This window comes from Phyllobates terribilis, unplaced genomic scaffold (genome assembly GCF_046119375.1).
Source record: "Phyllobates terribilis strain yellow unplaced genomic scaffold, ASM4611937v1 Scaffold_1__5_contigs__length_1240528914, whole genome shotgun sequence".
NCBI classification, from domain to species: domain Eukaryota; kingdom Metazoa; phylum Chordata; class Amphibia; order Anura; family Dendrobatidae; genus Phyllobates; species Phyllobates terribilis.
The window spans coordinates 478,343,446-478,357,078 of NW_027362761.1; the positions used below are offsets into that span (position 1 = coordinate 478,343,446).

General features: G+C 40.7%; 1 protein-coding gene across 1 annotated transcript; it reads left to right on the plus strand.

Annotated features, from left to right (window-relative positions):
• Positions 1 to 486: 486 nt before the first annotated feature.
• On the plus strand, positions 487 to 12,906 carry LOC141167892 (avidin-like). The gene is made up of 4 exons (XM_073655025.1): positions 487 to 737; positions 1,932 to 2,142; positions 2,326 to 2,443; positions 11,052 to 12,906. Exons 1-4 carry the CDS (start codon positions 675 to 677, stop codon positions 11,080 to 11,082), a joined length of 423 nt encoding a protein of 140 aa, XP_073511126.1. The 5' UTR covers positions 487 to 674; the 3' UTR covers positions 11,083 to 12,906.
• The last annotated feature ends 727 nt before the right edge of the window (positions 12,907 to 13,633 follow it).

Genomic DNA, 13,633 nt, shown 5'->3' on the forward strand with positions numbered 1-13,633 from the left:
AAGCTGTGTGAATATAATTTCACACCCTATAGAAAGACCCAGACTGTGGTGTACCAGAATATCATTGTGTCCACAGTGGGGTCGAAGGATTATATAACTTATTGCAAGCTGGAGAATGTGCACAGCACAACACCCTGGGCTGTGGGCACCTACCTCATTAGCTGACCCATGTCCCTCAATAAGGGGGGGGGGGGGTTGATAATCCCCTACCACTTTTAAACCTATTAGAAGTAAGCATCATTAAGGAGCGACTTGGGATTCTGATTCACCCAAGATTTTGCTATATGCCTTAGTTTTCAACCACTGAGAACTGGCCAAACACCACTCCTGAGTAGCCTTCAGACTCATAATGCTCTTGTATTATAACATTGGCTTAAAAAAAAACACCTTTCAGTTTCAATATTTATTTTATGAAGCCATCAGAAATAACTAATCTACGAGTTTCCAAGTAGCATATACCTTCACTTTTACTTTTTGTTTAGCAATGAATCATCACAGATTCATTTCTTTATCATTTCTCAGAAATGTGTCCTCAAGTTGATCTATTACAATAATTGGGAATTTTGGCGACTTCCTGCCTTTTAGTCTCTGAGCTCTACAAATACAGCAGCAGGACAGGCTCCGGTATCACTGCAGGTAAATATTTTGCTGGATACTGAAGAAGAGCTACAAGGATGGAGCAGATTTCGGTACTAGTTGGGCTTCTGTCCTGCTTGATGATGTCTACTGCTGTAGAGGTAAGAAAGATTATGCCAGGATTGAACCATGGTCGCCTTCAAGTATGGCTACTTGAAGGGATCTTCTCATTCTCTTTAAACTAGTCATATTTACATGAAATTCAGGTTTATTAATGTTCTCTAAATTGAAGTCGTTACTTGTACTCACCAAAACAGCTCTGTCTGGAAAATCAGACCCAATGCCTGGACGAGAGCTGCACATCTATTTGAATTTTGCATTAATTTCAAAAGATTGAACCACCGTAAAGAAAACCTCAGTAATGGAATTGTACACTTTTAACAATTAAGTGTTTTATTTTTCACTAATATACATTAAATTCTCTATAAAAAATTTTTTTTTAAGTTTTATGATCTCTGCTTTCAATCATCCAACATTTACTTCCAGGGAATAAAAATCTGTTCTGGTCATGTGATCACACTGAACCTCAACTTTTTTCAAGATTTGGTAATTGTATCATAAAGCTGACCATACACGTCTTAGCCCCGTTCTGCTATTTCTTCCAACTCCCCCCATACACATTAATGCTTGGTCAAGTGTTTATGTGTTTTCAGTGGGTAGAAAGCTGCTGCCAAACAGCTGTGGCAGTGGCTTATTTCATGGAGAATTAATGTGCTGGGTGTTTCCACATCAATTTTAAACATCATCTATTGGGAGTGTCAGACAATGCTGATGTCAGTGGGTTCAACCAACTTTAGTGAATTGTATATGGGGGGCCTTAAAGGGGTTGTCCAGGTGTGAATCCTCACATTGTGTGCAGCGAGAATTCTTTAGTGAGAATGTGACTGTAAGCAAGCAATATGCATACTCCCGGCCACATTCCAACTAGACATGCATGACTTCGCTCAGCCGCGCACGTCTATTTGGAATGTGACAGGAAATATGCATTATTGCAGGGGTCACATAACTGCTGAGTCTCGCCGCCAGCACCAGAGAATCCTCACAACGCGCACTGTGATGTGAGTATTCACAAGACTGCAGACTTTCGTGATAAACCCGGACAACCCCTTTAACTTTAAGGAGCAATGCACCGTTTTCATCGCATAACCAGAACAAATTATGATTGCAGCTGCCCCTGCACTGCCTCATCTTGTATTACCCATATAGTTTTGTGAGAAGATGTTTTTATTATTCTGTAGTGTTTTCTTGCTAACAAGCATTCATCAGTAATATTATTATTTCTCTCTATTGTGTAGTCTGTAAAGTGCAATCTGGAAGGTCAGTGGAAGAATGACCTGGGATCCAACATGACCATATCTATGGTCTCTACTAATGGACTATTTAAAGGGCTCTATCTAACAGCTGTATCAGCTACTAATAAGACCATTGTGGAATCCCCTCTTATTGGATATCAGCAACTAAATGATTCTCCTTCATTCGGATTTACTGTCAAGTGGGCATTTACAAGTAAAGTATTTTTTCTTGAGCATTAAATTATAAGCAATGTATGCAACTTATGTTTGATCATCCATCAACATCTGCAGAGATTTCTATGAACAGAGTACAATGCACAAATATTGTAAATAGCAAAAGGAGAAAGAAATAATATTCGGAAATTTATGAAAGTTACTTATGTTGTTCTTGCTGCAGATTCAATCACAGTGTTCACAGGTCAGTGTTTTATAAGAGAAACAGGACAGCCTATTCTACAGACCACTTGGCTGCTGAGATCAGAAGGTGATATTAAAGATAACTGGCAGCAAACAAGGTAAATAATATAAATTGTCAAGGTATGTTTAAAGGGAATGTGTCAGTAGGATCAACCCTACTGACTATATGGGCATGTAGGTCATTGGAAGCTGAATAAAATGATACCTTGATATTTGTGATCCGATGTCTTATTCCAGAGGAATCCATCGTTTTCTTATATGCAAATGAGCTGTTAAGATCTATGGGCCGGATATAGATCTTCCTGAAAATCTGCCTCCAGAGATTATTTTAAGTGACTGACAGTCTTCTCTCCTGAACTACATGTCTCACACGGGTAACGCCCTCTTTCATTTAAAATAATTTCTGGAGGCAGATTTTCATGGAGTCAAATGTCCGGCCCATAGATCTTAGCAGCTCATTTGCATATAACAAAACCGTGGATTTCTCAGGAATAAGACATTGGATCGCAGATGTCAAGGTATCATTTTTATTCAGCTTCCTATGACCTACATGTTTATATACAGTGGGTACGGAAAGTATTCAGACCAGTGGAGTCCAGCTGTGTTTAAAGTGATAGGACTTGATTTGGAAAGGCACACACCTGTCTATATAAGACCTCACAGCTCACAGTGCATGTCAGACCAAATGAGAATCATGAGCTCAAAGGAACTGCCCAAGGAGCTCAGAGACAGAATTGTGGCAAGGCACAGATCTGGCCAAGGTTACAAAAGAATTTCTGCATTACTCAAGGTTCCTAAGAGCACAATGGCCTCCATAATCCTTAAATGGAAGAAGTTTGGTACCACCAGAAGTCTTCCTAGACCTGGCCGTCCAGCCAAACTGAGCAATCGTGGGAGAAGAGCCTTGGTGAGAGAGATAAAGAAGAACCCCAAGATCACGGTGGCTGAGCTCCAGAGATGTAGTAGGGAGATGGGAGAAAGTTCCAGAAATTCAACTATCACTGCAGCCCTCCACCAGTTGGGCCTTTATGGCAGAGTGGCCCGACGGAAGCCTCTCCTCAGTGCAAGACATATGAAAGCCCGTATAGAGTTTGCTCAAGAACACATGAAGGACTCCCAGACTATGAGAAATAAAATTCTCTGGTTTGATGAGACAAAGATGGAACTTTTTGGTGATAATTCTAAGCGGTATGTGTGGAGAAAACCAGGCACTGCTCATCACCTGCCCAATACAATCCCAACAGTGAAACATGGTGGTGGCAGCATCATGCTATTGGGGTGTTTTTAAGCTGCAGGAACAGGACGACTGGTTGCAATTGAAGGAAACATGAATGTGGCCAAATACAGAGATATCCTGGATGAAAATCTTTTCCAGAGTGCTCTGGACCTCAGACTTGGCCGAAGGTTCACCTTCCAACAAGACAATGACCCTAAGCATCTATCTTCACTCTTCTCTGGCTCCTGTAGAGCTAGAGATATCAGTCAAAGAGTGGAGAGACATTAGATGGAAAAAAAAGTACACTTTCTGGAAATGCAGCAAGGGATTTGAACACTAAGGGACAGATTCATCAAAGTGTTTATGCCAGTTTAAGGTTATGTGCGCACGATCAGGATTTGCTTGCAGAAATTTCTGCAGCGTTTCCGCACCTCTTGGCAGCAAAAACGTCAAGCGTTTTTGATGCGTTTTCATGCGTTTTTGCCTGCAGATTCGGCATGCGTTTTTTCCAATGCATTGTATAGGAAAAACACAGGCAAAAACACACAAAGAATGGACATGCTGCTTCTTTTAACGCACATGAAATTCTGTAAGGAAAAATCCTGATCATGTGCACAGAACTTCCAAAATGCCATAGAAAATGCTGGGATAAGGTTTGCAATGCGTTTTTGGGGCAAATTCCGCATGGATTTACTGCATCAAAAACGCATAAAAAACACACTGTGTGCACAAAGCCTTACACTTTGAAAAGTCACAAAATGTTTACATAACACCAAGTTGCAGAAAAAAATGTAAGACTTTTGGTATTTTTACACCAGTCCCAAACAGCTCCACCAAAGAATGGGTGTGATGGCGCAAGTCCACCAAATTCATCAAAAGTTAGGCCAGAAATGTTACTCCAGTCCCTGACTGGAGTAGCATTTCTGGCATCAGTGTGACCAGTCATTTTGTGCTGAGAGACACTCTATAATGAGAACCTGTCACTATGATATACTCAATAATGACATTCATGTGATGTCATAGTACAGCTCTAAAATCTAAATCTCAAAGTTGCTTTAAAAAAAAAATCTCTTGTGTGGCATTGAGAGTATATCACATCACTGTTTTCAGAGCTGCTGACTATCTGACATGGATCATGTCCACCATAAGACTTCAGAGAACTAAGCATTGCCAGATGTGTCACTTTGGCTGTATAGTGGATGCAGATACACTAATAGCTCTCAGGTCCTCACACATATGCTGTCATATACAGTGAAGGAAATAATTATTTGATCCCTTACTGTTTTTGTAAGTTTGCCCACTGACAGACAAGAATAGTCTATAATTTTAAGGGTAGGTTAATTTTAATGATAATAGAATATCCCCCCCCCAAAAAAAATCAAGGAAATCACATTGTATAACTTAGATATTTTTTTTGCATTTTGCAGTGAGAAATAAGTATTTGATTCCGCTGGCAAACAACACTTTAAGAGGTTTTCCCACGAACAAAAGTTCCTTTTAATCAATGGCTGTGTGTGACCGTGTACGGAACATGGTCTGATCATACCACAGCTCCTGGGCAGGGGAGGAAGCAAAAGAGTATACAGACATTACAGCACAGGATCACAGCCAATTTTTTCAATTCTGACCACTGTCACTTTATGAAATAATTACTCTGGAACGCTTCAACGTATTCCCCTGATTCTGAGACTGTTTTTTCGTGACATATTGTACTTCATGATACTGGTAAAATTTCTTCGATATAACTTACGTTTATTTGTGAAAAAATCAGAAATTTGGCGAAAATTTTGAAAATTTTGCAATTTTCTAACTTTGAATTTTCATGCCCTTAAATCAGAGAGATGTGTCACACAAAATAGTTAATAAATAACATTTCCCACATGTCTACTTTACATCAGCACAATTTTGGAACCAACATTTTTTTTTGTTAGGGAGCTATAAGGGTTAAAAGTTGACCAGCGATTTCTCATTTTTCCAACAAAATTTACAAAAACATTTTTTTAGGGACCACATCATATTTGAAGTCACTTTGAGGGGTCTTTATGACAGAAAATACCAAAAAGTGACACCATTCTAAAAACTGCACCCCTCAAGGTGCTCAAAACCACATTCAAGAACTTTATTAACCCTTCAGGTGCTTCACAGGAATTTTTGGAATGTGGAAGAAAAAAATTAACATTTAACTTGTTTCACAAAAATGTTACTTTAGACCCAATTTTTTCTATTTTCACAGGGGCAACAGGAAAAAATGGACCCCAAATTTTTTTGTGCAATTTCTCTTGAGCGTGCTGATACCCCATATGTGAGGGAAAACCACTGTTTGGACGCACTGCAGGGTTCGGAAGGGAAGGAGCGCCATTAGACTTTTTGAATATAAAATTTGTCTGAATAATTAGCAGACGCCATGTTGCGTTTGGAGAGCTCCTGATGTGCCTAAACAGTGGAAACCTCCCCACAAGTGACACCATTTTGGAAACTAGACCCCTTAGGGAACTTATCTAGATGTGTGGTGAGCACCTTGAACCCCAAGGTGCTTCACAGAAGTTTATAATATTGAGCTGTAAAAATAAAATTTTCACATTTTTCCCACAAAAACGTTTTTCATCCCTTAATTTTGCATTATCATAAGGGTAATAGGAAAAATTGCACCATGAAATTTGTTGCGCAATTTCTCCTGAACACGCTGATATGCCATATGTGGAGGCAAACCACTGTTTGGGCGCACGGCAGGTTTTGAAAGGGAAGGAGCGCCATTTGACTTTTTGAATGTAAAATTTGTTTGAATAATTAGCGGACGCCATGTTGCATTTGGGGAGCCCCTGATGTGCCTAAACAGTGGAAACCCCCCACAAGTGACACCATTTTGGAAACTAGACCCCTTAGGGAACTTATCTAGATGTGTGGTGAGCACCTTGAACCCCCAGGTGCTTCACAAAAGATTATAATATTGAGCTGTAAAAATAAAATTTTCTAATTTTTCCCACAAAACCGTTTTTCATCCCTTAATTTTGCATTATCATAAGGGTAACAGGATAAATTGCACCATGAAATTTGTTGTGCAATTTCTCCTGAGTACGCCGATACCCCATATGTGGGGGAAAACCACTGCTTTGGTGTACGGCAGGGTTCGGAAGAGAAAGGAGCGCTATGTTGGCTGGGATAGGTGGCTGACACCATGTCACATTTGAAGAGTCGCTGACATGCCGAAACAGCAGAAACCCCCACAAGTGACCCCATTTTGTAAACTACAAGGAATTCATCTAGGGAAGTAGTGAGTATTTTTTAATTTTTAAATTTATACCATTGGGCAGTGAAAAAAGCATAATTATATTTTTACCACAAAAAAATGTTTTACCCTCAGATTTTACATTTTCACACAGGGCAATGGGTAAAAATGGTGCCGAAATGTGTCACACAATTTCTTCTAAAAGTGGCAATACCCCATATGTGGCTGTATCGTACCGCTCAGCCATACGGCGAGATCTGGGGGGGACGGAGTGCTATTTGACAATTGGAGAACAAATTATTGTAGAATAGGCATTTGGATTTGGGAGCACAAAATTTTCTGAATTTCTTTTGGGGGGCAAGGGCCATTTCGCTTTTCCAGAGCCTTTCTGCTACCAGTAACTTGGAAGTCCCTTATATTTTTAACAGATGACAGACCTGAGTGGGGACTAGCTTTTTTTGAGGACTGAGTTGAAGCTTTTATTGGGAACATTTTATGTAACATTTATCCGGCGCTCTAGGCTGAGCACTTACATCGGGGTTTCCATCTAAATTTCCAAGTGATATAATTCCGATGAAACCCCTGCGGGATCCATTCGCTGTAATGAGGCAGCAGAGTTACTCTGGACTCCGTCTGGCCTCTGTTTAGCGGTGTCCTTTTTTCAGAAGTGCACAAAACGGGCCAACCGCACTTTTATGCATGCCTAAAACAAATGACACCGTGGGATCCCAGGCTAGACGGCGTCCACAGTGGTCTATATCTGCCTCATTACAGGGAATCTTCCGTCATGGGTTCCGTCTGAATCACGTATTTCAGAGATTTACACGGAAACTCTGGTGTAAGTGCTCAGCGCAGAGCGCAGGATAAATGTGAGCAGAGCCTTACTGCGATCTTTCGGAGACATAATAAACAAATCAGTAGCAGGTGAAGAATTGGTTGTATTTATTTTTTACGCCGCTTCTCGTGCGGTATAAGTGATGAGATTACTTTATTCTTCGGGTCGGTGCGATTACAGAGATACCAGATTTATATCGGGTTTTTATGACTGACAGCTGTCACACACTAAAAGACGCTTTTTTTTGCAAAATCTAGTTTTTGCATCACCATATTTTGAGAGCTATAATTTTTCCATATTTCGGCCGACAGTCATGTGATGGCTTGTTTTTTGTGGGACGAGGTGACATTTTTATTGGTACCATTTTTGGGTACGTGACATTTTTTGATCGCTTTCTATTCCGTTTATTGGGAGGTAAAATTAACAAAAACCAATTCAGGAATTGTTCTTTGAGGTTTTTTTTTATGCCGTTCTGCGTGTGGTAAAAGTGATCAGGCAGCGTTATTCTTCGGGTCAGTACATTTACAGCGATACTACACTTACTGTATATTTTTTTATGTTTTGGCGCTTTTACACAATAAAAAAATTTATAGAAAAAAATATTTTTTTTGCATTGCTTTATTCTGAGCACTATAACTTTTTTATTTTTCGACTGATGGAGCTGTATGGCGGCTTGTTTTTTGCGGAACAAGATGACGTTTTCAGCGGTACCATTTTTTTTTCTATTTTGCTTTTTGATTGCATTTTTTTCCACTTTTTGTTTGGCGATATGATGAAAAAGCATATTTTTTTGCTCTGTTTTTTATTTATTTTTATTATGGTGTGCACAGAAGGAGTTAATTAGTGTGACAGTTTTATAGCTCGGGTTGTTTTGGACGCGGCGATACCAAATATGTGTTCTTTTTTTGGTTTTGTAAAAATATACGGATTTATTGGTTTAATATTTTATTTATTTATTTTTATTTATTTTGTGATTTTTTTTTAACAGTTTAAAAACTTTTTTTTTTACTTTTTTTTACATTTTTACTTAGTCCCTGTATGGGACATTAATTTTTATTTTTCTGATCACTGATCTCATGTAATGTAATAGACATATATTACATTACATTACATGAGATCTTCCCTGTTTCAGGCAGAGTCTCCTGTCTGGCTCAGCTTGCAGGCTGAGCCAGACAGGACACCATATATGGCAGAGCTGGAGGCGGTCATGTGACCTCCAGCTGCCATAGCAACCCCAGGTCCTGAAAGGAATCGGAGGTCTTCGGAGGTAAGTAAGACGACCCCCTCTCCTCCTGCTGTCTCCTATATGCCGCAATCACTATAGATCGTAGCATATAGAAGACAGCAAAGGGTTAACATCACTGGGACCTGATCCAATCAGGTCCCAATGATGTTCCCTGTCAGAGCTAACGCTCTGCACCGGAATCGCAGCGCTTGCAGGACCCTGGGAGTCCTGAGCGCTGCGAGACCACCCACAGTTTTTAAACGTCCGCGCTGCACAGAGCCCAGGCAGCGCGGACGTTTATGTACAATGGGCGGTCGGGAACCGGTTAAACACATCCAATTGTGGAAATTATTATTCCATGATCTATTGATTAAAATCAACTTTCATTTGTGGGGAAAACCCCTTTAATACTTGGCGGCAAAACCCTTGTTGGCAAGCACAGCAGTCAGACGTTTTTTGTAGTTGATGATGAGGTTTGCGCACGTCAGGAGGAATTTTGCTCCACTCCTCTTTACAGATCATCTCTAAATCATTAAGATTTTGAGGCTTTCGATTGGCAATTCAGAGCTTCAACTCCCTCCATAAGTTTTCTATGGGATTAAGGCCTGGAGACTGGCTAGGCCACTCCATGACCTTAATGTGCTTCTTTTTGAACTACTCCTTTGTTGCCTTGGCTGTATGTTTTGGGTTATTGTCTTGCTGGAAGACCCAGCCAAGACCCATTTTTAATGTCCTGGTGGAGGGAAGGAGATTGTCACGTTTGTTTACGGTACATGGCTCCATCCATTCTCCCATTGATGCGGTGAAGTAGTCCTGTGCCCTTAGCAGAGAAACACCCCTAAAACATATAATAATCTTTATTTTTATATAGCGCTAACATATTTCGCAGCGCTTTACAGACATTATCATCGCTGTCCCCATCGGGGCTCACAATCTAGATTCCCTATCAGTATGTCTTTGGAGTGTGGGAGGAAACCGGAAAACCCGGAGGAAACTCACACAAACACGGGGAGAACATACAAACTCCTTGCAGATGTTGTCCTTGGTGGGATTTGAACCCAGGACCCCAGCGCTGCAAGGCTGCAGTGCTAACCACTGCGCCACTGCATAATGCACTGCCACTGCATAATGTTTCCCCCACCATGCTTGACAGTGGGGACGGTGTTCTTTGAGTCATAGGCAGCATTTCTCTTCCTCCAAACAAGGCGAGTTAATGCCAAAAAGCTCAATTTTTGTCTCATCTAACCACAGCACCTTCTCCCAATAACTCACAGAATCATTCAGGTGTTCATTGGCGAACTTCAGACGGGCCTGCACATGTGCCTTCTTGAGGAGGGGGACCTTGCGGGCACTGCAGGATTTTAAACCTTTAAGGTATAATGTGTTACCAATGGTTTTCTTGGTGATTGTGGTCCCAGCTGCCTTGAGATCATTAACAAGTTCCCCCGTGTAGTTTTAGGCTGATCTCTCACCTTCCTCATGATCAAGGATAGCCCACGAGGTGAGATTTTGCATGGTGCCCCAGATCAATGTCAATTGACAGTCATTTTGTATTTCTTCCATTTTCTTACTATTGCACCAACAGTTGTCTCCTTCTCACCCAACGTCTTACTTATGGTTTTGTAGCCCATTCCAGCTTTGTGCAGGTCTATGATCTTGTCCCTGACATCCTTAGAAAGCTCTTTGGTCTTGCCCATGTTGTAGAGGTTAGAGTCTGACTGATTAATTGAGTCTGTGGACAGGAGTCTTTTATACAGGTGACTATGTAAGACAGCTGTCTTTAATGCAGGTAATGAGTTGATTAGGAGCGTCTAATTGGTCTGTAGGAGCCAGAACTCATAATGGTTTGTAGGGGATCAAATAATTATTTCTCACTGCAAAATGCAAAAAAATGTATCTAATTTATACAATGTGATTTTCTTGATTTTTTTTTTTTTGGGGGGGGGGGATATTCTATCTCTCAATGTTAAAATTAACCTACCCTTAAAACTATAGACTGTTCGTGTCTTTGTCAGTGGGCAAACTTACAAAACCAGCAAGGGATCAAATAATTATTTTCTTCACTGTACAAGGGGTAGTTCAATGCTTCCCTTTACCATCCTAAGCATTTAAGTTATAAGCACCTCAAATAAATCATTATTTTAGAAAACAAAGTAGTTTGGGCATTGTATTTTATTTTACATTTCCTCTACTTTTTCTTCTAGAGTTGGGAATAACATTTTTCAGCCAATGTAATAACATTCCAACTTCAAGCCATCAGTCCTTGAGATCTGAAAGACTTCAACTGAACAAGTGGTAACTTACCATGAAGGATGAAGAGCTTGTCTGGATAGTAGCATAGTTATTTAATAAACCAAAAAAGAATATAAATCACAAAACAAACATCATGAGCAAGTTACATTGTATGTTAGATGCGTCCATGTTACTTGTTACAGTTCAGGAAAGTCGAGTGTACATCCAGTAGTTCTGCATTATTAAAACAGATTTTAATGATTGTCATCTAAAATTTGAGTATAAGGTGCATTTGCATTTCAGCCCTTCATGGGATTAACTTCGTCCAGGTTCTGGCCATTCGAGACGGAGCTACAGAATCATCAGAGAGCGGCCGATCTACGCGGTTTCCTTGCCACCTCCTGCGGTCGACACATGAAAGGCTGAGATGGGAATAAACTTTTTGAGAGTTTTTTATTTTTATTCATAGCCTATCATTAGATTCGGCAAAAGCATCAGAACTCTACTGAAGAGCTGTGTGGGAGAACCATGTCCACCTTACTGATTACCAGTCACAGCTCCAAACTTTTAGTAGTGACTGTGATAGATAATGGACCCAAGTCCCATTCACTTGAATTTTTTTGCATTTTAGATCACTGGATTGGAAAAACAAAATGTAACAAATGTGCCCCTATAAAAAAAAAAAAAAAAAAAAGTTCCGTAGAGATTTTTACTACTTTTCACAAAACTTTTCAGCCTAACAAACTTTTTATTAGGGCCTGGGAATCTTCTTCAGGTAAGTCCTCTACAGCCAGACAAATGAAGCTGTGCAGAAATTATTTTTTTCTTCTACAGATTCCAAAGTTCCCATGCCCTAGTTCTTATTAAAGGGGTTTTGCAGTCATATGATATTCATGGAAAGGTGATCAATATCAAATTGGTAGGGGTTCAGCTGTTTGCTAAGGTAATCAGTGTATGGAGTGGCACAGCACAGAGCTCCATGTACTATGTAGTGGCTATTATCACAGGCTGCACAAAATCTCATTCAAGTGAATAGGATCAGAGGTGTGGGTACCCTACATAGGAGACCTGTAACTCTGCACACTGCCCTATTGCCTCCAACACTAAGGCCTCGATTCATCATTTCATTTACACCTGTTTTGTCTAGTTTTGTGCCTTTTTTTATTCTTTGCACCCAATTAATCATTCCATTTGTGCTTTTTTTGAAGGCTAGTTTATATGTGCTCTTCGGTTTGGTTTTTTGTTTTCTGCTTTGTGGGCGCAGTCTGGCAATCCCAGTTATTTTAGCCTTATTCATAAATTGGAAATTTTTAAAAAGTTACAAAATTTGGGGCAAACTTCACTCGTCCCCCACGAGGTGGATTTTTGAGTACGCACCCCAAAAATTATGCAGTTTGTGTGTCTTTTGTAGCCAAAAGTTGCAAAAATAGTCCAAAATAGGAAGAAGGCAGTTTGTTTATTATTTACCTTTGCGCCGAACTCATGAATCGCCTGATCCGGCCTGCAAGACAAGGAAAAGAGCTTTTCTTATACTCACCTGCGAGGTGGTCCAGTCCGAGGGGGGTCGCTGGTCTTGGTCTGGTGCCTCCCTTCTTTCGATGCCATCCTCCTTCTTGCTTCGTGAGGATGACGCATTCCTACATCATTAATCCTAGCGCTACTGTGCAGGCGTACTTCTCAGCCCTGATGAAGGCAGAGCAAAGTACTGGAGTGCGCATGCGCCGGGGCTCTGACCTTTCCCCCGCGCCTTCGCAGGAGCGCGATGCCGGGGAGACTGTGTGGATGACGTAGGATGCATCATGTCATCCACACGAAGCAAGAAGGACGATGACAAGAGGAAGGAGGCGCCGGACCAAGACAAGCGACGCCCATCGGACCAGACCACCTTGCAGGTGAGTATAATAAAAGCTCTTTTTCTTGTCTTGCAGGTCTGATAGGGGGCTAATATACAGCATATTAGTATATGAGAGCTGAAAGGTGGTGGCCGTATCTCATATTAAACCAAACCTGGTGAAAGGTTCCCTTTAATCACTTCTTTGAGACAAAACGGTCCGACATTAAAAAAAAACATAGATTAAAAAATGCTTGAACTGAAGCAGATACCAAATAACACACACAATCAATAGTCCTAGTGGAGCAAGTACAATGTTGAGCCGCTTTTCTATAGCAGACTTTGTGAGAGTTTAGAAGGGAGAAAAACAAATTGAGGCTTGGAGGAAGTTTTCTACGCAGATTCAATGCATTAATTGCTGCCTAAGGGGTATAATTCACATGCCGTAGATTCTTTACTGTATTCTCTCCTCATCTCGCCTCCTATCTGTCGGTGTCCCCCAAGGTTCAGTCCTAGGGCCCCTACTCTTCTTCGTCTACACCCTCGGCCTGGGACAGCTCATAGAGTCTCACAGCTTTCAGTATCTGATGACACACAGATCTACCTCTCTGGACCCGATATCCCCTCCCTACTAACCAAAATCCCACAGTGTCTGTCCACTATTTCATCCTTCTTCTCTGACAGATTTCTAAAACTTAACATGGATAAAACAGAATTCATCAT